The sequence below is a fragment of the Channa argus genome, chromosome 13, assembly GCF_033026475.1.
Source record: "Channa argus isolate prfri chromosome 13, Channa argus male v1.0, whole genome shotgun sequence".
NCBI classification, from domain to species: Eukaryota; Metazoa; Chordata; class Actinopteri; order Anabantiformes; family Channidae; genus Channa; species Channa argus.
This window is the reverse complement of record NC_090209.1, coordinates 22,443,532-22,465,981: the sequence shown is the minus strand read 5'-3', so window position 1 is coordinate 22,465,981 and position 22,450 is coordinate 22,443,532. Positions and strand designations below refer to the sequence as shown.

The 22,450-nt window shown below is 42.0% G+C and overlaps 1 protein-coding gene across 4 annotated transcripts; it reads left to right on the top strand.

Annotated features, from left to right (window-relative positions):
- Positions 1-44: 44 nt before the first annotated feature.
- Positions 45-22,060, top strand: arhgap4b (Rho GTPase activating protein 4b). Of its 4 annotated transcripts, none has more exons than XM_067525679.1 (24): positions 50-250; positions 5,803-6,150; positions 7,886-8,057; positions 8,134-8,296; positions 9,694-9,756; positions 9,865-10,035; positions 10,234-10,362; positions 10,740-10,961; positions 11,249-11,350; positions 11,446-11,631; positions 11,782-11,866; positions 12,052-12,079; positions 12,982-13,009; positions 13,750-13,810; positions 13,939-14,016; positions 15,012-15,140; positions 15,832-15,937; positions 16,050-16,277; positions 16,994-17,049; positions 17,206-17,377; positions 18,945-19,040; positions 19,252-19,359; positions 19,819-19,921; positions 20,117-22,060. In XM_067525679.1, exons 2-24 carry the CDS (start codon positions 6,081-6,083, stop codon positions 20,318-20,320), a joined length of 2,760 nt encoding a protein of 919 aa, XP_067381780.1. In that variant the 5' UTR covers positions 50-250; positions 5,803-6,080; the 3' UTR covers positions 20,321-22,060. The 4 variants fall into 4 exon arrangements, with proteins under 4 accessions (XP_067381782.1, XP_067381781.1, XP_067381780.1 ...); XM_067525678.1 differs by lacking the exon at positions 12,982-13,009 and adding an exon at positions 12,331-12,427; XM_067525680.1 differs by lacking the exons at positions 12,982-13,009; positions 19,252-19,359 and adding an exon at positions 12,331-12,427 and having other exon boundaries at positions 47-250.
- The last annotated feature ends 390 nt before the right edge of the window (positions 22,061-22,450 follow it).

Genomic DNA, 22,450 nt, shown 5'->3' with positions numbered 1-22,450 from the left:
TTTGGCAGGAGAGGGAAGAAAGAAAGGAGGGAGGGAGGGCTGTTTTTTTGAGTGTGTGCCTGAGAAATGAGCGAGCGAGTGAGAGAGAGAGAGAGAGAGAGAGAGGAGGGAACTGAGCTGAGGGAAATCTGTCAGTTTCAAACACACTGCTCTGTGTGTGTTTGTGTGTGACACCGAGAACAAGAGATGAGAAGAGAGGAGGAGAGCTGAGGAACAGATAGAAAGAGACAACAGAGCGCCACAAAGTGAGGTATGTACGGCTGTCATGCTGCTCATGAATCTAACCACAACCTGTGTGTGAGTAAGAGTGATTGCACACTTGTGCACATGCGTGACTGAAGTGACTGTTTATATATAGTTTGCTGTTTTATTATATTCACTTGGGGGTTTCTAAGTGGACAAATGGATGTGGACTACTGACTGTTAGGGGTATCAGTTATGTAATACGTGTGCACCATTTTCAGTGTTGATGTTCTGTGTATCTGTGTGTCTGTGTGTGTGTGTGTGTCTGTGTGTGTGTGTTTAAATGCTTGTGCGATTATGCTGAGGTGTTTATGTGGCTATTGTGTGGAGCACTGCTACAGTGCCTTGACCATATGGGGTGATTTACAGCCACTGTAAATATAACTTAACGCTCCTCTGGTGTTAGAGCAGTAGGACCTTAATTCCCCCCTCTGCTTATCACATTCACCATTCTGTTATTGTATGATGGAGATAAGCAAAAGGCTTCAACAGGTCCGTTCAGATGCATCTACAAAGTAGCCTTCCCTTTGTGCTTTTGGTTTACAGGTTAATAACAAAGACTGGTGGCAACGTGACAAGGCAGGTGGGCTTTGGGAATTGTAACTGTAAATGCTTTTGTGTTTTAATGCGATTGGTTGAAGTTTACTCAACCCTAGAAGGAAATCCAGTTTCGGTATCAGGTGCAGTTTCCTAATCACACGGATGTACCAAGACTGAGACTCTCTGGTGACCGTTCTCATTGATTTCAATCGTGGCAGTGTAGCTTACAGGTTAAAATGCTCTAATTTTAAAAGCTGACCTTAAAAAAAACAAAAAAGCAAGATACAGGTCCCTGACTTTAAACAGGATGATGTTTGACCATCTTGCTTTTGCTGCACTGAAATGAACAGCGTTGAAGAACAGGCACTCGATTATAAAAAAAATCCATGCAGAAAAATGAGAAATGTATTTCAGTTGCTGGATTTTCTGCACATGCACAAAATGCTACAAAATTTGATCTAATCCTCTCTCCCTTGAGCAGAATCACTGAAGAAAAAAGAAAAAGAATTCCAACATTATCATTTTCCCTGCACATTTTTTAACAGTACAATCAACATTTATATCCACTTGCCGCATTATTTGGATCTTTTACCTGAGTCGACACACACTGTGTAGAAATCTACTGATACAAGTCAAGTATTTTAAACTAAATGTACAGAGGAAGTAGCATGTGCTGTCAATACTGAAAGTGTTTCAAATCAAAGTGAAAAAAATGTTTTTCGCCGAATGCTCCATTACTCTGTAGTGTCAAAGGTGGGTTTACTTTTAGCTGCTCTGTATACTATGTATAGTAGTTAGATGTGTGCATGATTACCTATTTATTGGTGGTAGTACAGCAAGTACATAAAAACTAAAGCCATCACATGAATCTGACCTGTAGTTAGGAAAATGTGCTTTTTAACAGTGAGTTTTAATGATACATCCCCCATCTGGTCCTCTAGGCCCCCATCCACGCAGACCAAACTAAGAACAAAAGTAGAGCAGTAGAGCCAAAGCTAAACTGATAGACTCATAGAAAATTGGAAAGTAAATGTCAGTAGACTAGTGAAGGGTTTTAGCAGGGCGTCAAGTGGATGTGGGCAACCTGACAGTCTCTCACCGTCGCAGTGCCCAGCTGTCAAAAAATGTTTTCAGTTCCCTATTTTGCCAGGACCTACAGGTCTGCATTCAACAAACATTAGCTGTAAAGGATCCTTTACATAAAATCCAACCATGGCAGGACCTGAGAAATGTAGACAGCAGTGGAAAGTTTTCTGGCTGGATAAATAGTTTTTTTATGTACTGTTTTCCAGTGCGACTACCCATGTGTTGTGTGTTTTGACAGCCATTAAAACTATTACTGAAAACCTTTGCCACAGCAGCTGCTGGCAAGAAGCTGAATTTGGATTTTGATACTTTGCAAAGTTTAACTGGGACACAGTCTAAATGAAATCTGGGGCCCCTGGGCAGAATGAGGGTGCTCAACCTGCCCTAGTGCAGTCAGGTTGGCAGTATGAGCCGCGTTCAGGTTTACCTCACCGTCTAGAATCCAGTGAATGAAGTATTGTGCCATCTAGCTGGTTCAGAGTAGCCTCAGTGTTCTGTTTTATCTTAAAGTGAGACAAACATGTGTAAGGTGCCACCCTTACTACCACCCATTTGGAAAGGTAAAAGGGTTCACATACAGTATGACTCACTCTCAAATGCTTTTTTTTTTCCATTCTTCCTTGTTTAGAGCTATTTTGTATTCAGCATTATGACAATTACACTTTTCCATCCAACAGTCTCTGTTATTTGGCTGCTTCCCCCTGCGGCCGTCATTACACTATGCTCCATCTTCTCCCAATCAGGTCCTATATGTCTATAAGAGCCACTCAGTCTGTCACACAGCTGAGCATCTCACCTGATTCTACCTGACTTGCGATCGCAGCAGCGAACATGCAGCTGTGTGGCACGTCTGACAGCACTCAATGGCACAGAATCATGTTTGACACTCTCATGCACTCTTTTGAATTCCGGTTAGTATCTGTGATCAGGCTGCACCGCATGAAAGACGATACCTCAACTCCTGTGCAGGCCATTCCAGCACAGCTGAGATGTCATTTTTCCCAAAAGTCAACTTTTGAGGATGTGAGATCATCTGGCTGTGAGTGCAGCTGACACCCATGTGCTCTCTGTTTCGGCGTTGTGCTCTGCATTAGCAATGGTTTGGCTTTGTCCCAGGTTTGCAAAGATAAGGGCCGATTTTTCTACTCATACAACATACAAGGCAGCTGTTAAGAAACAACGCAGCTGCAAGAGTATTTTGGGGGAGGAGATTGTAGATGTCTGCGAGAAATGTCACACGAGATAATGTTCGGCACAGTTACAGTGTCAATGTATCAAAGTGTGGTTGATTCCTAGCAATGTCAGGAAATCCCCATATAGCATCAGCCATCGCATCAAACACAATACTTCATTTGTATCCTGTATAACTTCTGCTTAGTTCTTCATTTTCTTTCTTCTGAAGAAATTAGCCTAAAACCCCCTTCAGTGGCAATAATGAACTATCACACTGCCCCACATGTATCCTCTCTTGTCTCAAGTCTACTTTATATTCATCACTTGTATCAAACCACCCCTTTCTTTGATGACCTTGACATCTAAGCATGAAACACGGTTCCTCGATAACCTCAGTCTCTATGCCCCCCGCTGCCATTTTTTGGAATCTGGTTCAACTCTACCCTCTTTGGCAGATCGTTAGCAATCGCTTTGTTCCGTGCAGATTAAGGTCACACGCTGATGAAGGCCTTCGGGGCCTCAAAGGTCTCTGGGCCCTTTGCAGTCTAATTTGCAGAAATCTCTGGGTTCATTTGCCGTGCTCCATGGTTGTGTTTGGAACCATCGGTTTAACTGCGTTTGAATCACATCCACTGCTCAGCATTGAAAGAGGAAACGAAAGCGCAGATCTAATGTTAACTCATGGAATAAAGGCTTTAGTTAACAGGATAAGCATGTGATATATAAGAGCCTTCATTTGTTTTACATTTTTCTGAATGCACCAAACCTGTTTTCAAAACTTCTCCCACAGTACGTGAGGTTCAAAGAGAGATTATTACACCAGCAGAAAAGCCACATGTTGCTTAATATGTTGGGTCATGTTGCAGTACGGTACAGCGGGTTTTTCTGCTCACATTGGGCTTCAGTTACTGTTGTGAATTTTAATCAAACTCAAAATATTGCTTGAGGCTAACCAAGGAACAATGTGTATGGTGTGAAAGTGGAACATTTTGGCACTCACAGCAAAAACCTGTTGAGAAATAGATACAGGATGTGGGAAATGAAGTTGCCTCTCAGTGTGTGTGAGTGTATGTGAGTGTGTGTGTGTTTTCTTAGAATAGCTTACGCTGACTAATAAACATCCATGCAAATGCCTGTGTCTAATGCAATCTAAGCATTTAATTCTGCATGCACGACTAATTTGGTAAACTTTTCAAATGAAGAATAGCTTCGTCACTTCCTTCAACTGTTATAGCAGTGGCTCATTTTCATGGGTAACTCATAACTGCACTTTAAAGGAGAACTCCAGTGATCAGGATCCGCCTTTCATGATATGTATGAGACATTTTTAAAGAAAGAATGGTCCAAGTTAACGCAAAGCTGTAAAACAACCATTCATATTTATCTGATGCTCCCGAACTGATGCACTGTTTCTGTAAAAAAGCCGAAAAGGGCTCAAAGTAGAAAGGAATAGTTTGGGTTCCCCTGGTAAATCAGGTTGGTTGCATGTTGGTTGTGACCATTGTACGACATGTATTGGTTTGCCTTACACCCCCAATGAGCTCGCTGTAAAGATGGTAACAGAGGCTTCAGCCATGCATGTGGGTTTGTACTTTTGTGTGTATTGCGTTATGCTCAGCCTCTGTCTGAACCCATTAGAATCTTTCTGTTATTTTACTCTCATCTGTTCCAACTTTTCCTCTATGATTCATGTTAATCCTGTATTTAAACTTGCACTGCTTTCCATAATGCACATTTGCATCTAATTGCATTGACGTTTATTTATTTATTTGCAACTATGCTGCCTTAAATATTCACCTCGTATCTGGTCTTTATGTCCAGTCAAAACAGCGATAAACAAATGTGCTACAAAATGTCTGGTTCGTTAAAAGTCCAGGTGTACACAGCAACTGCTAGTCCCAAATGTGGTACGGTAAGAAACATATGTTTTTATCAGTGAGCAATAATAATAACATTAAAGTATTGCATAACATCTGAGGGACTTTTTGAGCTCATTAAATTAAGATTATTGAAATGAACACTGTGAGAACCAGTGGCTCATCCCACCCCTCTGCAGGCTTGCGGATATCTGACATGTCTTTTAAGGTGTGAAACCTCCCTCCAAGTCCACAGAGGACATTATACAACAGGTTTTCTAGACATATGATGAGTAAACTGACTTTGCCGTGTAAAATTGGGCTTCCCCTTTTCAGCTCGTGTAAACAGAAAAGGTAACCCACAAAATTAATTCATCAAAACAAAACCAAAAGCCCAAAAGTCAGAACCAAAAGTCCCATAGCATCTTTTTTCGCTTTAAAATCTAGTTAATTGTGGGACTGCATGTTTTTAAAGAAATTTGCTTTGCTTGTGCATATGACTGCTACCTTTATGGACGTCCAAAGTCTTCACCCTCGGGGAACTGAACTGTCTTTTATCACTGTGGTTACTCATCACCTCTCATCTTCCCATCCCCCCATCCTTCACCTTTCCTCCCTCATGTCCTCATCACTCTGCACTTCTACTGTCCATTCTGTGTTCTGCCCCCATCTCACTGTCCTTCCTATTACATCTCCCTCTCTGGTGTCAATGTCCCTTTCTGTCTTGTTGCTCTGACCTCATTTATCCTCTTCCTCTGACTCTTTTATTCTTTTATTCTGGTCTCAATAAATCTGCCTCACGTTCTCCCTCTTTTGTCCTCTTGTCACCTATTGTATATTCACTACTTTAATTCACTTACCATTATCCTATCTTTGCTCTATTTCTCCACTGTTTCCTCCTCAGGCCAGTTCATCTATGGATCAGCATTTATACAAGAAACCCAGGGGATTCCATGGACACATCGACCCAAGTGACGAGTGCAGACGATCGACACTGATGCGCCCAATGCAAATGTAGAGGATCAAGGCCAAAGGGTCAGGGGTGAAAGGTCACAGACTTACAGGGCCCGAGCAGGCACGGAGGTCAAGACTTTTTCAGGAGAGGACACTGTGGAGCTAGGAGAAGAAAACAGGCTTCAAGAAGTAAGGTGTCAGTGGTAGAGAAACATCAAGGGGTCAAAAATGATGACATCACATGGAAAGCTGAGGAAGGAGAAGGGGAGTCTAGCTGAGTACGAATCGCAGATGAAAGGTAAGTCACTATATGTGTGTGTGTGTGCACATTTGTGCTGTTTTATCACATCACTGTTTGTTTCTGTGCACTCGCTTGCTTTTCCTGAATGCATATGAGAGAGCAGATGTGCATTCATGCATTCGCTCTGCACAGTCGCTCAGCCATACAATCTGAGTATATGTGTGCACACGTATATGTGCCTCCATTTGTTTGGGGCGCAGTGACAATCTATGCAAAGTGCTAATGTCAATAAGTTGCAAGATTTCTTTTTTTCCTGTCAAGGAGCTTATAAATGTGTGTGTTGTGTGCTGTGTTTTGGAGGGTGCGTGTCGTGGCTGGCTGGCTGTCTGTACTGTACTACAAGGGTGTATTTATAGCTAGTATTAGTGATGCTGTCTCCTCACATCCAGTCAGCCCAGGGCTGTGTACTCACACAGAGACAGAGAAAAAGAGTAAAGAGGGGAAAGGGGCGGGAGGCGGATTGTGGTGGAGGGTTGGAGGTGGGCAAGTGGGGAAGAATAAAAAAAGAGAGAGCTTGGAAGCAACGAAAATAAAGAGAGAGAGAAGTGTAATTTGAGAGAATGATGTTTTCATTAGCCTTTTCTAACCAACTTACTGCACTGGGCCTCGTTGCTGTATCGGCTGCGTTTGTACGCAAACTGCTAGTGAATAAAGTTACGCTGGTTTATTACGAGTGACCTGTGTCTAATTTTCTATATGCTGCTCTCAAATTACTCTATAAAATAGGGGCAACCCCATCCACAAATGACAGCATGGGCAGCATTCTATTAAATCTTGTCACCTGAAGAAAAGACTTTAATTATTATTGATCGAGAATTAAGTTGTTTAACTGTGTAGGTGGGGAGATTATTCAATTGAAGTGTGTCATTAGAAAAGACATCATTATTATGGTGTATTCTGTAACACGATTATTTCTTCTTAATTGCATTATTGTGTAAATGAGCTGTTGCTAATGGAGTAATGGGCGTCCCCAGGCATCATCAAGTCCACCACAGGACAGCTATCTGTATGCTATATGTGTATGCATGTATTATTTCCAAGCACACATGGTTAGTTTAGTTTGTTATACAAATTAGTATCTCTCCAGTACAGTACTTGCACACGGACACATACAGGCCTGCATATGCAGGACACTCCCATGCGTTTCAATTTTTCTGGCTGCAGCTTGGTCTGAATAAATAATGTCCAAGAAGTAACCGGATTTAGGCAACAAAAGAAAAGAGCACCATGCAGATTTATGCCGAAAGACACATTTTCAGGGGTAGCTCGCTTAAGATAGTTCTCAGTTTTATATTATTGCCTGCATTAACTTACATATAATATTACCTTACACGTGCTTACCACTTTCCAAAACCCCGAGGCTTTTCACTTCCCCAAACTGTGTGACGATACAATATACAGTATCTTAATACAACAGCCGGAGCATAATTTCCTCTCGAGTTGACTGAAGCATTAAGAGGTAGTAGTCCTTCAGTGAGAATTGTCTGTAAGATGACCTCAACAAAAACATCTCTTTTACCAGCACAGTTTGTGATTGCAAGAAAGGCTTTATTTTTTAGATGAGTAAGTTATTGCCTAAAGAGTGTCACTGTTGATACAGAAAGAAAGCAGAAGCTGGTAAATCAATACTAGTTTTGAAATCTTGTTTGGATTCTGTGTGGCTGTGTATTCAGCCTTGTAAACATTCCTTTGTCCCTACATCTTTCCATCTATCTGTTTTTGTGGGCGTCAGACCTGCGGGCCCAGCTGACAGACCAGATAAAGATTTTAGATTCTCAGGTGGAGGTGAAGCAGCAGCAGCTCTCTGACCTCTCCGAGTTTCTCCGGCGTCGAGGCGACATCGAGGCTGAATACGCACGTTCCCTCGACAAACTCACCGAGAGGTTCACCCACAAAACCAAGAAGTGAGTGTGCGTGTACAGTATGTGTACAGTTGTGTTTTTGTTTTGCCATTGCTCATTGAGGATGTTTCCTCTCCAGGAAGGAGCAGTGGGGTCAGTCTGTGTGTCAGGTCTGGTCTGTTTTGCTGACTCAGACTCGTCTGGAGAGCCGGGAACATGCAGCACTGGGTGACACCTGCTGCAACGCACTCACACAGAGGCTGGCACACGGTACGGAGGATACACACCGTCTGCACAAAAGGGTGAGTGGAGGATGGTTTGTGTAAAGACACGTGCATGCAGAAACAACACATAACAAGAAGTACAAGACTGAGCTGAGGGTGTGCAGTCAGTGTGCACTGGATGTTGAGGCGAATGTGGCGAAGGAATCCTGCAGTTGTTGTTTCGATCCCTGGCTCCTCTGGTCACATGTCCGAAATGTCCTTGAGAAAGGCTGTGAATCCCAGCATACTTGCTCCCAGTGAGTGCTGCAAAGCGGCTGGCCCATCGGTGTGTGTGTATGTGTGTGTGTGTGTGTGATTGTGAATGAGAAGCAGTGTAAGCGCTTTGAGTGCCAATAGGTAGAAAACTGCTATATATATATATTTACATATACACACATATACCATTACCATTCAGTAGATGTTTGCAATGTGCAAAATGTGGCAGGGCCATCACAGAAATTTTGTTTATTACTCTTATAATGTTTTTATTTTATAGGTCATTGTTCATGTCCAAGAAGGTCATTCTCCTGTCATTCCTCGGTTTTCAGTGCCACATGTGTAAACATTAACCGATATAGGGGGGCTGTCATCAAGAAAAATCGTCCTTTGCCAACGGCACCATTTTTAAACCGCAATATTCTCATCTATTTCTTGAAATCATCTGGAGCAGATTTTACATAATTTCAGGAAATTTCTGAACACTGTCAGTATCTGGAGCAAAGCAGAATAAGCACATTAGCACCACTACACATAATAATTACTCCACTCTGTCGACACTATCTCCTGTCAGGAAAATAAGCTCAAAACTCAATGCCTAAAGTCACATAGATGTTTTGGACTGTCACCTGATAAAATTTGGAATATAGTGCAACACTGAAATGATTCCAATTGTTAGTTGCCAACCCGGCAAATATACAGGCAAAGACGGACAGACTCACCAAATGAGCTCTTAGAGTTACTGAACGTAAAACATATAAATCCCGCAGTAACATGTGCAATTTCATTCGTTCTACAAAGTACACAAACTCATCACGCTCCAATTACTAGTTGTCAGACACACTCTCTGTAACTTGTACCTGTGGTTGAAAAGTGAGCTGAATTTTAATTAAGCCTCTACAGTCATTTCAGAGAAGCTAAGAGGTGTTGTTAGGCCTGGTGCCAAGCAGAGCAAGACCCTTTTAGCTTCTCTAAAATCACTGGCAGTATTTTTAAGGTGTTACTGGAACCATCAAAGTAGTACTATGAAGGGGCTCCCAAACTTTTCCACGCCAAGGCCTCCTAAATAGCAGTAGCTTTAGATGTTTGTTGAAAAGAAGATAACCAGTGAAATGTTCCTACGGTCATTTATTTAGATGGCAATAGCTCAATTTTAATTACTTTTTCAGACAGACGTGTAGACTTTGCTTTTGACTAACAATGTACTATGTGACTTACAGAGTAAAGAAGTTGGAATTCAGATGCAGGATGAGTTGCTTAAAGTCACCACTGAGCTGCAGACGGTGAGCAGTCCCCATCACACATGTTACTATGCAAATCATTGTATTCATGCACTTCCACCGACGATGCTAATGTGGAGTTTGTATCCTTTGACCTGCATGCTAATGAAGGCTCTGAAGACATATAACCAGTACCACACAGACTGTCTGATAGCTGAGGGGAAGCTGAAAGAAGCCGAGCGGCTGGAGGAGAGACACACCGGCAAGTCGGCTGAGCTCGGCCCCGGCCAATCGGGAGGACAGAGGCGGAGTTCTGTCAAGAAGATGGAGAGACTGATGAAGGTGAGTGTGTGCTCGCATTTGAGACACACAAAACTTTGAAGTCTTTTCGACAGATCAAACTATTTCCTGTTCTTGTTGTTTTGGGTGAATGTGACGGGGCACGTCGTGATCATGGGCACATCGTCTGCCATCGTATGTGGTTTGGTGTTCTTGTGTATCTTATCTTCCCTTACTTGTTTTGTGCTTGTGTGTTTGCAGAGGCACGGCAGAGCGCAGGAGACCCAGCTGAAATGTACCAAGGCTCGTAATGACTACCTGCTGAATCTAGCAGCAGCCAATGCAGCCATGAACAAGTACTACCTGCAGGACGTCAGCACTCTCATCGACGTAAGAAACCAGCAATTTGTGTTGTGTGATCGTCTGTGTGTGTGCTTGGGGAAGTGAGTGGCCACATTTTGCACCTCTTTCCTGTTATTCTCTGCAGAAAAGCTGAGATGTTATTAAAACAAAGAATAGGTTTGTAATCGGTTTATAAATGCTTGCTGTCAAAAAGTAAAAAGCATCCTCTTTCCTCCCTCCGCATAATCACCACATTTAATGCTTTTTAAAAATTTCCTTCTCCTTGTCCATCATTACCTTCCCACCTTAAACTTGTCTACATCCGTCCCTTTCCACCTCTTCCTCTCTACTTAAACTCCCTTTGCCCCCTCTCTTCCTGCGTCCTTCATTTTCTCTTTTCTCTCTCCCTTCTTCCCTCCTGGCAGTGCTGTGACCTGGGTTTCCATCTGTCCGTGGAGAGGGTCATGAAGTGCTACCTGTCCAGTAGGTGGCGCATACAGAAGACAGAGGAGACCGGGCTTAAGCAGCTGGAGGCTGCGGTGACGTCCCTGGACCAGAGTGGAGACAGAGACGGGTTGCTACAGCAACACGATGCTGCCTTCTGCCTTCCTTTCAGATTCAACTACAATCCACATGAGGGAGACCAGGTGAAATCACTGTACCTCTTTGAGTATGGTTAGTTTTTATTCACAGGTGTAGCACCCACCTGGCACATAACTAATGATTTCACAAGCTGGAGCATGTATCTTAATATGCTGCATGCCCGTGTGTTAATATGCTGCGGTGAACACAAAAGAGAAAGTGTAAGGAATGAGTTTCCCCTCACTTGCATATATTAGCATATCGAGCTTACTATTTTGTGCTGCAGCGACCTTGTATACGTCCAAGGCCAAGGGGCATGTTTGTAATACAGTATGTCGTTTGTGTATTTTAGGTGTGTGAGGTGAGTGCGGAGAGCCAGGTGAGGTACGAGCTGGAAACCAGGTTCCAGCAGCTTCAATCCCGACTGGCGGCTGTTACTTTGGAAACAGAAGAGGTCAGCTCGTTTTTCCCCGCTGTGTGTTTCCACATTACACGTCTATCAATACCCGTCTGTGTGTGTGATGTCAGTGAATGATTTCCCTCCCTCAGATCAGTAAAACGCTTAAAGCCACACTCACAGCCCTGCTGGACACTATATGTGACGGCGACTTTAACCCCTCCCTGGATGTGGCCACCACCTCATCGCACGAGCCCCCTGCGGGCAGCACAGCCCCGAAGCTTACACTTGCCAAGCGTCGAGCCAATCAGCAGGAGACGGAGACCTACTATTTTACTGTGAGTCGATGCGGATCAATGCTTTTGTTACACTTCAGTAGACATAAGCAGCACTGTGGTAATGTCATTGTTTGCTGAATTTACCAGGCATAAATTGGATTGTAGTAGCTGGCAAGGACTGATCCTAACATTTCATCTATTTGATCATAGAAAGTGAAGGAGTTCCTCACCAGCAGTTCTCTGGCATCTAAACTTCAAGCCAAACATGACCTTCTACAAGATGCCATACAGAAAGGTATTCTTCCAATTAGATGGTTAGACTATGGGTCACGCCATTTTCTTATCACAGAAAATAATTACAATTGACAAAGATCCAGAGATGTTCCAGAGTGTTCTCTTTTAATGCTACTGCATGTACCTTGCACCAGAGTCTTACACCAAGCCCTACTTTTACAAATGTCCTCTGTTTGTTTCCTCCAGCCGAGGCCGTCGACAGTGACCCTTCCAGGTAAAGAGTGTTTTTACACAGCCGAGAATAAAGACAGTGTGACGGAGAGAGGTTTAGAGACGCGGAGAGAGCACAGAGGACAAAGGGAAAGGGAAAGAGAATGACCAAACTCAAAACCAAATACAATTTAAAAGTTGTTTTTTTTTTTTCAACTGTAAAGTGAAACTGATCTTAGCACTTATTCAAGAACGTAAGAACTTGAGTTCTACATGTAAAACGGCATCATGCATTTTATTTATTATATTTCCCAGAATGCAATGTTCTCGGTCAGTGCGTGTTCGGAAGTCCAGACCTATTTCCCAATTCTGCCACACACTCTTCAAAACAGACATAGTCTCCTACATACAGGTAACACTCATGCACACGCACACACACACACACACACACACACACACACACACATGTACACTGAAAGGATGCTTTTGAAATCAACCTTTGTTTTAACCTCCTCTTTATTTGCTTGCTGCACTGCTTTCCAGCCCTCCAAAATAAATTGTTTAGAATATTCTGTCGCACTGGTGCAGAAGAATGGGAAAGGAGGGGGGTGCGGGTTCTTGCAGCATATGCCCACACTGACAATCCATTCCCTTAGTAGTGCTGCCTTCGTGTGTATGGTCATGCCTATAGCTTTTTGCTGGCTTTCTCTCCTTTCAATCCATTCCCCCCTTTTATCTCTTCCTCTACTGTGAAAGGGATTAAAATGCACTGGCCTCTTTGCTGCCTCCTCTCTCGACTCCTCTACTGATTTTGTGTGCCTGTGTGTGTTTGTGCTCCTCTTCCCACTCTGCCTCTAAATCTTTATTCCCCTTATTTCTCACTCTCCATTTTTTTTTCTTTCTTTTTTTTTTTTTTAATCTGTGCTTTTTCTCTGTGTCTATTCTGCTGTGCTTGGCTCGGTGCAGAAGAAGAAGGAGAATGTCTCGGACACAGGTACCTAATCACATCTGCAACTGCTTACAATGCACGCATGTGGTATAACGTGGGCGGTTTTCTAAAGTGAGGGCCGTAAAATCTATAGCAGCGTCTGAAGAGACTTCACGTTTTGTAGTTAAGAACTTCAAAAGGTGTAGCATTATGAGTTCCACATTCTGGCCAGAGAGCAGCATCCTAAACGAAGATGGGTAGCAGTAGATCGAGATACGAGGTAAAGTAGGCTTCTTCCTGTTTCTTTCACTACAGGAATCTTTTTTTGTCCCCTGAGTTGCTTCAAGGACAATGAATGGCTACACTAATTAGCTGTATTCAGTTGATATTTTGAACGTTACTCTCATTCTGTTGTTTGCAAAAAAAAAAAAGTTAGGTTAGAAAACTTCAGCCTCAAACTCTTTTATTTATTTATTTTTAAATCTTTTTTTGACTAGGGTGTAGTCACATAATAATGTCCCTGAACGCTTCCTGGAAAGACGTTTGTAAATTGTTACAAATTTCAAAGGAAGTGCCAGCAGGATTCTGTCGGAGTTACAGTAGTAGTTGTTTTGTTGAATTCCAAAGAAATCTCCTTAAAAGTGCAGAGCAGTTTAAACAAAACGTACAACTTCCTATTTTACACTGATTCGCTGTTTGTCTCACATAATAATTGACTTTCTGGATTTCACCTCCCTTTTATGGCAGTGCTCTCCGTCTGTTTGTAACACTGTCTCCTGTCCTTTGTGATTATCTTTCTCCACCAGAGTTCTGGGCAGCAGATTCCCGTGGTGGTTGAGAGCTGCATTCGCTTCATAAATCTTCACGGTGAGTCTGTTTTTATGAGTTTGCACTAAGCCATGGAGGACTGAAAAATCACGGGTGGAAGTACTTCTTTGCATATTTTCTGTGGAACATTTGTAAACATGTAATTGTAATGTGTGTGTTTGTCTCAGGCCTCCATCATGAAGGAATATTCAGAGTTCCTGGGTCGCAGAGGGAAGTTAACGTTATTAGAGATGCATTTGAGAGAGGTAAGCGATTACCTCATCTTATAACAGTTTCTCCTTCAGAAAACAGGTGAAGTGTGGCTATTTACATGGAGATTGCATCCTTGTTTCCTTCAATCAAGAACAGTAAAGGAAAAAAAAACACATTTCAGTTTTAATATTGTATTGTTAGTATTGTAACAATAACACTTTATTGCATGTTAGCATGACAAGGACCTTAGTTCGATTATTCTACTATATTACTTTAAGGAAATAATAATAATAAATACTATCACGGCTTTTGGTGAAACTAATTACTTATCACTATAACTATTCACAACTCTAAACCTGGAATAATAACAAAAAATAACCCATTGAGAACGGGGGCTTAGGAAATCCTCCAGCAATCACAAGGTTGGCGGTTCAATTTCCAGCTACTCCTCTACCCCAAGTAGCTTCCACTGGGTCAGGCCAGATTCTGGCATGGCAGCTCGGCTTTCATCAGTGACTGTGTGTGTGTGTGTGTGTGTGTGTGTGTTTGTGTGTGGGAATGAGAGGACAATAAAGTGCTCTGGGTTCCAATAAGGTAGAAGAGCTGTATAAGTGCAGATCGTTTGCAATGAGCCTAAACAAAAACTCTGGGAGCCATAAAACCAAACCAGTAAACTGAGATGATGAAAAGCTCAATAAAGCTGAGTGGTCAGATGATTCTGTGGGCTTGTTACCATGAGCAACCACTTTCGTACACATGTAGTCATTTGATCCAGTGTTATCAAAGAAATGTTGATTATAACCACGTCTGTTATCCATTATCAGGGGTTATGGGCCAGATTATGAGCTGCCTGTAGCTATAATATTAATCCCAATATAATCCATTTGGCATCCTGGTCATCATCTTAACGACAAGATAAACTACCGTATAAAGCACAATTTTACATTGTAGCAGCAATGTCCTGTCTTTTTTCTGCCGCCTCACTAGAAACTCACACAAACAGGTGAATCTGTACAGTCACCTTACCTGTGTGCTTCACTCCCTGTAGGAGAGGATCCTCTGTCAGACAGTGAGTGTGACCTGGACTCTGTGGCCGGCGTGCTGAAGCTGTACTTCAGGGGCCTCGAGCCCCCTCTCTTCCCTTACGACAGCTACTTGCAGCTGCTGGAGTGTGTCCGTAAGACCCCCCCCTTAAGTAACATCTATATTTGTGCATGTGTTCCCAATTTGGATCAACGATTTCTCGTTGGTTTTCGCGTCTGCTCTCAGTTTCTGAGTTATGAACATGTAATTTAGTGTCTAGATATTTTTATCTAATTTCGGTGATGCTCACTCAGGTACTCATTTACAGCTAGATGTGGGTTTTGTGGGGGGAGGGTCTATAAAAATGTTAACTTTAGTTCAGTTATTTAGAGCAACAACAGTTGTTGTGCACTGTGGCTTCGCTATCACTGCACTGGTGCTCCATGCACAATAAACACGTGCATATGAAATTCTCCACTGCACATACATGTACTGTTGATGCAATCTGGTGCAACATCTACCATTTTGCCCGGTGCTTCTCGCCGTTTTGTTTGCTTGCTGTGTCCTAATTTGGGTATTTAAGCAAAGTTGTAAAGCTACCTGTAGGCTGTTTACTCCACACAAACACTTAGGTTTCCTGTCAGTAGCCCAATAAATCGTCCTCCCCTAAGAAGTTTAGGTACTTGTCACAGTATTTCTTTAGGTCAGGCTTTTCTATGTGCATTTGAATTTGTCTAACAGCTGCAGGCGTGGAGAATGTGAAAATGGAGCAAATAAAACTTGTTGTGATGTTTATTGCTGTGCTTTTTCTCATGCTGGGGTTTCTCTTCCCTTATCGCGATCAGAAATCGAGGGGGAGACAGAGAGAGCTGTCCAGATTAAAGCGATTGTCTCCACCTTCCCACGGCCTCTCCTTATCGTGATACGTTACCTTTTCGCTTTCCTCAATCAGTAAGCTACCACATAACCCAGTGTGGCATGTCCTCATACTCTGAATATCTAAAACAGTCATAACATTATGTAATTCCTGCCACAAAAGTAAATCAAATGTGTGTATTCGCAGTGTGTCACAGTACAGTGATGAAAACATGATGCAGCCCTACAACTTGGCCGTCTGCTTCGGTCCGAGCCTGCTGAGGGGGACAGATTCTGATGATGCTGTTGCTAGGCAGCCACAGGTTAACGACCTCGTCAAAACCATGATCCTCCAGCATGACCTCATCTTCCCCAGCCAATCGGAACTGCCGGGCCCCGTGTACGAGAAGCACATGACCCTGGAGCAGGAGTACTGGTGAGAGATGGCCAGTCGTTGATGTAAATGATGTATATGTTGTGTTGAAATGCTCCTAACAAATATAAGTCAGACAACATAGAGCCTCTGTGGCAGTTACAGTCCCAGGTTCGCGTTGCATGTCACACCCGGTCGCTCTCTCCCCACGTTGTCTCCTTCGGCTGCTTACTAAGAAATAACGGCTAACGTGAAAAAAAAATTCATATTACTTCAAATATTATTATATTATATTATATTTGCTTGGTGAAACTGGTAAACCAAGCAACAAACTCACATTGTTCCAGTGGTTTGTTGACCATGTTGGACTTTAATGCTTAGTCTGAGATGATTCCAAGTCTCCAGAGCTGCTTTCCCTCCCATTCCCTCCCATTCCCTTCCCATGGCTCATTCTCTTAAAACTGAATTTCACGCCCTTTCTCTGCAGCTCTTTTGCTTTGTGCAAAAACGGTTTAATGCTATTAAGGCCACTGCGAGCTGAAATTGAACACAGGCCTCCAGCCTATGGACAGTGTCCATGGATAGCTTCAACATCCCATCTCCTGCTATTTAGGTAGTAATAGTGATATAGCCCTGCAGAGCACTGGGTCATACTTGCAAAAGCAAACAGTGATTTTACTGTATCTTGAATCTGTCTGTGGTGTGACGGTTGGTCTGCGTGTCAGACAGAAGAGGAACTGTGCATGGCCACCAACTTTCATTTCTCTGCTTGCCCACAGTGAACCAATCACAGAGGAGGGTGATGGAGAGACTGAGCATCTGCCCGGTGATGAAGGTGAGAGCGCGCACACACACATGCACACACACACACAGGCTTCATTCACTCACACTTCACATCATGATCCACATGCTTACATGAATCATAATGATAAAATTAACTATATTAATAATTATTCTGTGTGTGTGTGTGTGTGTGTGTGTGTGTGTGCAGAGTGGGAGGCAGTGGCTATGTTTGACTACGTGGCGAGATCTTCCGCTGAACTATCATTCAAGCAGGGAGAGCTTCTCATCCTTCACAGCAAGGCCTCCTGTGATTGGTGGAGAGGTGAAGTGGGAGGGGCTAAGGGTCTCATCCCTCACAAGTACATCAGCGTCTTGGACGGGTGAGTGACGTTCAGACCCGTGGCCATAATGAACTTCCCCGATGACTTTACTATACATTGAGATTGAGATAAGCACTTTTTCCCCGTTTGACGTTCTTAATATAATTTGGATCTTAGCTGCAACAACGTTCTGCATTTGCCTCACGACGGCTTATTAAAATGTTGGAACAATACAGCGCACCATGTTGGACTGGCATAATTTGTCTGTAAAATATTCAGTAATATTTCATGTTTTTTTTATTTTATCACTTGTATAAATACTTAGTTTCTTTCACATAATGGCCCGAATCCGCATAATTACTTTTACTGTGCTTAGTTAAAGGTGCACATTGTAGACTATTTAGGTTTTTAGGATTGTGTGAGTCTGATGCTAAAGACAATGGGTTCATTATTTAAGACTGTGTTAAAGTAGTTGAAACCCAAAACACCTTTAAAAAGGTGCAAGTTTCATTTTTGTCTTATACTGTTTTAGTTCTGCTAAGATAATATGATATGAACTGGTCATAGATATTAATTATTGCTAATTTTAACAAATGTGCCTGCAGTCTGGTTTCTGGAAGGCGGATGTCTGGCTGATTGACTGTGTAGATAAAACCAAAGCTGAAAATACTTTTGTGTTTAATTTTGTTGACTTTTGTTTGACCTTTGTCTGAACGAGTGGGAACTTTTTACAATAAACTGAGAAGCGTCTTTTGGTGGGATGTAATGTTTTATTTGTTCTTTTTGTCATACTGTTCTTTCATGTGTGCATTGACAATTTGATCTCTTCTCTACAACGAGTATTTGAGTATTTTTAAAGACAATTACTAGTACTACTAAGTATAATGCAGCTTCCTCGGCCGTGTTTAGCATACAGGCAAGAGAGTGTTATCAAGCTTTTTATTCAACTCTCAGTAAGTAGGTGAAGAAGTCGGTTTCAAACACAAATAAAATGTTAAAAACAAAATCACCTCCAGGTTCAGTCCTGGTTTATAGCAGCAACTATTGGCAGACCGGGCTTAAAAGAAATGTTGTATCCCTGCTCTCAGCAGTTGACAATCAAAGCCAGCAAGAAAAGTGTGTTTATATATATATATATATATATGTGCTTGTGTGTGTGCGTACTGGGGGGTGTTCGGGTGCAATGTAACACAAAAACCCACTGAACAGATGCCATAGTTTAAAATGGTTTTGGAATCACTAGTTATCTAGTTGAGAAACAGGAGAACATATTTGAACATGAATTTCATGTTCTGTACTTGCGTGTGTAGGTTTTTAAAATGCACGTATAATCGCCGTTGTCTTATACCCGTCTACAGCTGATTTGGGCTCCAGATAAAGTTCAGCGATACTCTAGACAATATAAGAGAACGTGGCAAAAGACAAGAACCTATCTTGAATTTTTTGTCCACACGTTATTATTATTGTGTCCACCCACTGTAAATTTCTGCATCATTTTGTTTAGAATCTATTCCAGAAAAAAACAAACCTGCAATTATTTTGTCACTCAGTCTTTATCTCAGGCTTAGATTTGTGCTGGTTGTACTTTCTGAAGTGAAATCTATGCTTTATATATCTGTCTCCTCAGGTCAGAGAGAGGAAAAAGAGAAGAAGGAGGAGGAGGAGGAGGCGGCAGCACTGGAAACCTGACAGCAGAAGATCCACAGACAGAGAACACAACTCGGTATAAACACAGACACGCGAATGCATACAGCAGTATACAGCACGAATTCTTTCACAGCAACAAATGCACGTAGCAGTTGATGCGGACAGTAACACCGGCAGACAAAAATGCTCACTTCCACCTGATCGCACTCCCCTCCATACACCACAAACTGAAACTCACGAACGTACATGACACAGACTTAGAAAGTTTCTGTTGCACATCCTGACAGGATGCGCGTGAACAGTGACAGCGCTTCGTTGCCTGGGAGACAGAGAGGCAGTGAAGGGAGCCCCAGTCGAAAGCCACCAACTTCCCCCGCTGCACGACACCTCCCAGTGTAAGGCTGACACACACTGACGCAGTGCGTAGTTTATGTATGTGCTGCATCCATGTTTACAGCACATACAGGTGATATAAGTACTCAGATAAACATTAACATAATTAAAAAATATGATTATGTTTGTGTGAAAGGGGTCATTTGTAGTGATGAAATAACATTTTATCACCTTTGCCTTTTTTTTTTTGATCCACATCAGTATTGTTCATAGTTAAAATCCTGTTAAAACCCACTGTACACCCCCTGCCCACCACCAAACAGCAGCAAGACAAAGTTAGCAACTATCTTATAAACTAAAAGGAGAGTGAACCTTGGCTGTGTATTATCCAGAGTCCTCAAGCGAGTCAGTTACTGGAGGTTTAAAATGGTATCGACACGGAATACGCGCCAACTAACCGAGGGTGCTTATGGATGTATCTACCTGTCCTCTATCTGTTCTTACTGGTCTTTCTCTTTCAGGTCTCAGGAGAGAAGACACACGTTGGACACTGTAAGACAGGGCAGCTTCAGACAAACAGACAGGCCTCCATTTGGTCAGGCAGACAAAACAGTAATTGACAAGGTTAGTAGTTCATCCTATTCATTTATTTATTTTAACACAGCCTCCATTGTCTTTTTCAGTGCTTACTGGGGGGGGGACAGGTCCCTTGTTAACTGGGAGGTGTTATCATCATTAGGCCTCACTGAACAACAGTCACCGAGGCTACACACTCATTGGTTTCATGGCCACGTTTGCGTCTCCTCTTGCTTTTCTCAGGACATGATTAACCGTCAGATGAACTCGGTGTTTAAGGAACTCCTGTCACGTCAACCTCCAATCCAGCCGTCCACCCTCACCACGCCGGCCGCCCCTTCTTCTTCTTCCTCGTCCTCCTCGTCCTCTCTTCCTCAAGCTGCCCCCGCTGCCAAAAAAGTCGGATTCAGCCTCAGAGGACGAGCTCTTTTCAAGCCAGTGGACTGAGAGCACAGAGAACGACTGGAATAATTGATTTAGTGTTTGGCGACGACGACGACGACGACGATGATGATGATGCATTTTGTGAACTTTATTTTTTCGACACGTGTATAATATTTGCGTCTCTCGTAGTGCCACTAGTCTCGGTGCTGTGTTACTGTATGTCCAGTGTGTCCGTTTTACAGCTGGTTTTGGTCTATTTTGTGTGTTCTGGTCTTTTTTTTTGTTTTGTTTTTTTTGTTCTCCAAGCTTTTGCAATTTTTGGAGAATCAGGGATGTGACATCACCAGTGATATCAGCAGACTGACTACTAAATCTGATAGCAACACAAGACTAACGCTGCCCCCTAGTGGCAGGTCTAAGATCAGCCCTCCCTTTGATCATTGCTTTATTTTGAGTAAGTAAACTGTTCTGGGGCCTGTGTCCAGGCATATTATGTTAAAAGAAAACTAATGCGAACATGTCTATAGAACACCAAAGTGTTCAAAATTAAGTAAATAAAAAATACGTTCTGGAAACTATGAATAAACTGTTAAAAATATTTACAGTAAATGAGCCGACTAATAATTGAATTGAATTGAAATTATTCAAACTTCTTATTAAATAATGTACTTTTTTCATTTAATTTCAAAGTAACTACAGATCTCATTTCCAGAAAAGTTGGGACATTTGTAAATTAGCATTTTACACAGTGTCCCAACATTTGTGGAACTGTGGTTTGGAGTTTATTGTATATTATTTGTATTTAATTATAGATATTTTAATTTCCAAAAGTGTTTTTACTAAAATTCATAAAGTCATAAGGGGATTTCTACACTTCTACAAAGTTTTATTTTTTAATGTCAGATTTCTCAATATTTCCATTACAAAATAAATATAAAAGTATAAAGGAAATGGACTTGAAATAATTTTTATACTGTAAAGGCTTATATTGAGTTTCAATAATTTCCTAAATTAGTTCATTAGAGGTAATTTGCATGTTTTACATGGTTTATTCAATCGGTTATTTATTTCTTATTTATTTACTTATTTAATACTGAACATTGTGGGGCTCTGTAGATGTTAGCTGGGACAACTTTTTGCAGTCGGGGGTGGGGGTGGTCAGGATCGTATCAAAGCGTGCACGCGGATGGAAAACACGTTCCCCTTCATATGTGACACACGGCCTGATGCACAGGCAGAATCTCAGGGCTTTTGCAGAGTTAGAAATTTGCTAACTAGGTTTGGCTTCAAAGGTAAAAGTAAGAGGTTTCTCTTTCACTCAGGGCTTTGGTTGACAAACTGGACTCCACTGGAAACTGTGCCCTAGCCTCAAGAGCCAAAGTGGCCCCCGTATCAGCGAGGATTTAGAGATTTCCTCTGGTTTAAACTGTGAATTTGGTGACTATGTGGCACCATGATCAAAACCTTTGTCTCATTCATTCATACATTTTGCCCCCCCACCTCCTTCTTAGTATTTGCTGAGCACCATTCACAGGTTTCAAATGAGTGTTTGATGATTTTTGCTTGGAGGTGTGCAATTACTTTGACTCCACGAGCATTTGAGAGGTTTTTATATAAGAACATCTCCCCTTTGTTGTGTTTAAGTGTGTGAAACATACAAGTAGAATCCTTTTTTTTAATACTGATTCTTCTTCTATGATTAAAACACCCTGTTATTCTGGATCAGTGTTTGATGATGTCACTAAGTTTACTGTGTCCAATTGTATATGTAGTTAAAAAAATACAATAAAGGTGATAAAGTGGTGAATGAGTAAAGGGTTGTTAGTGTTTTGAAAATGTATATATTACTGTGGTTGTGGGGAGAATTTGCATGAGAGGGCAGCTGCTATGCCGACTGTGGGATCAGTGGCTCCAAAGCTCGAAAAACTGTTATTGTAAAATAACACAGTAGTCAAAGCTGCCCAGAGCACCAAAATAGTCAGTAAACATGCATCATCAATAAAACAAAAGGAGTTGACAGATCAGAGCATGTTCATTAATGGCAAATGGCAAAAACAGGTGTATGTTTTCATCAACATAGTATTTAATGCATATTCAGCTACTACAAATATTCCTTCATCAGAAATTAAATAAAGGTCATGATATGTGATATGTGTAAAAATTCATTTAAAAAAATGTTTACGGATCCATCCC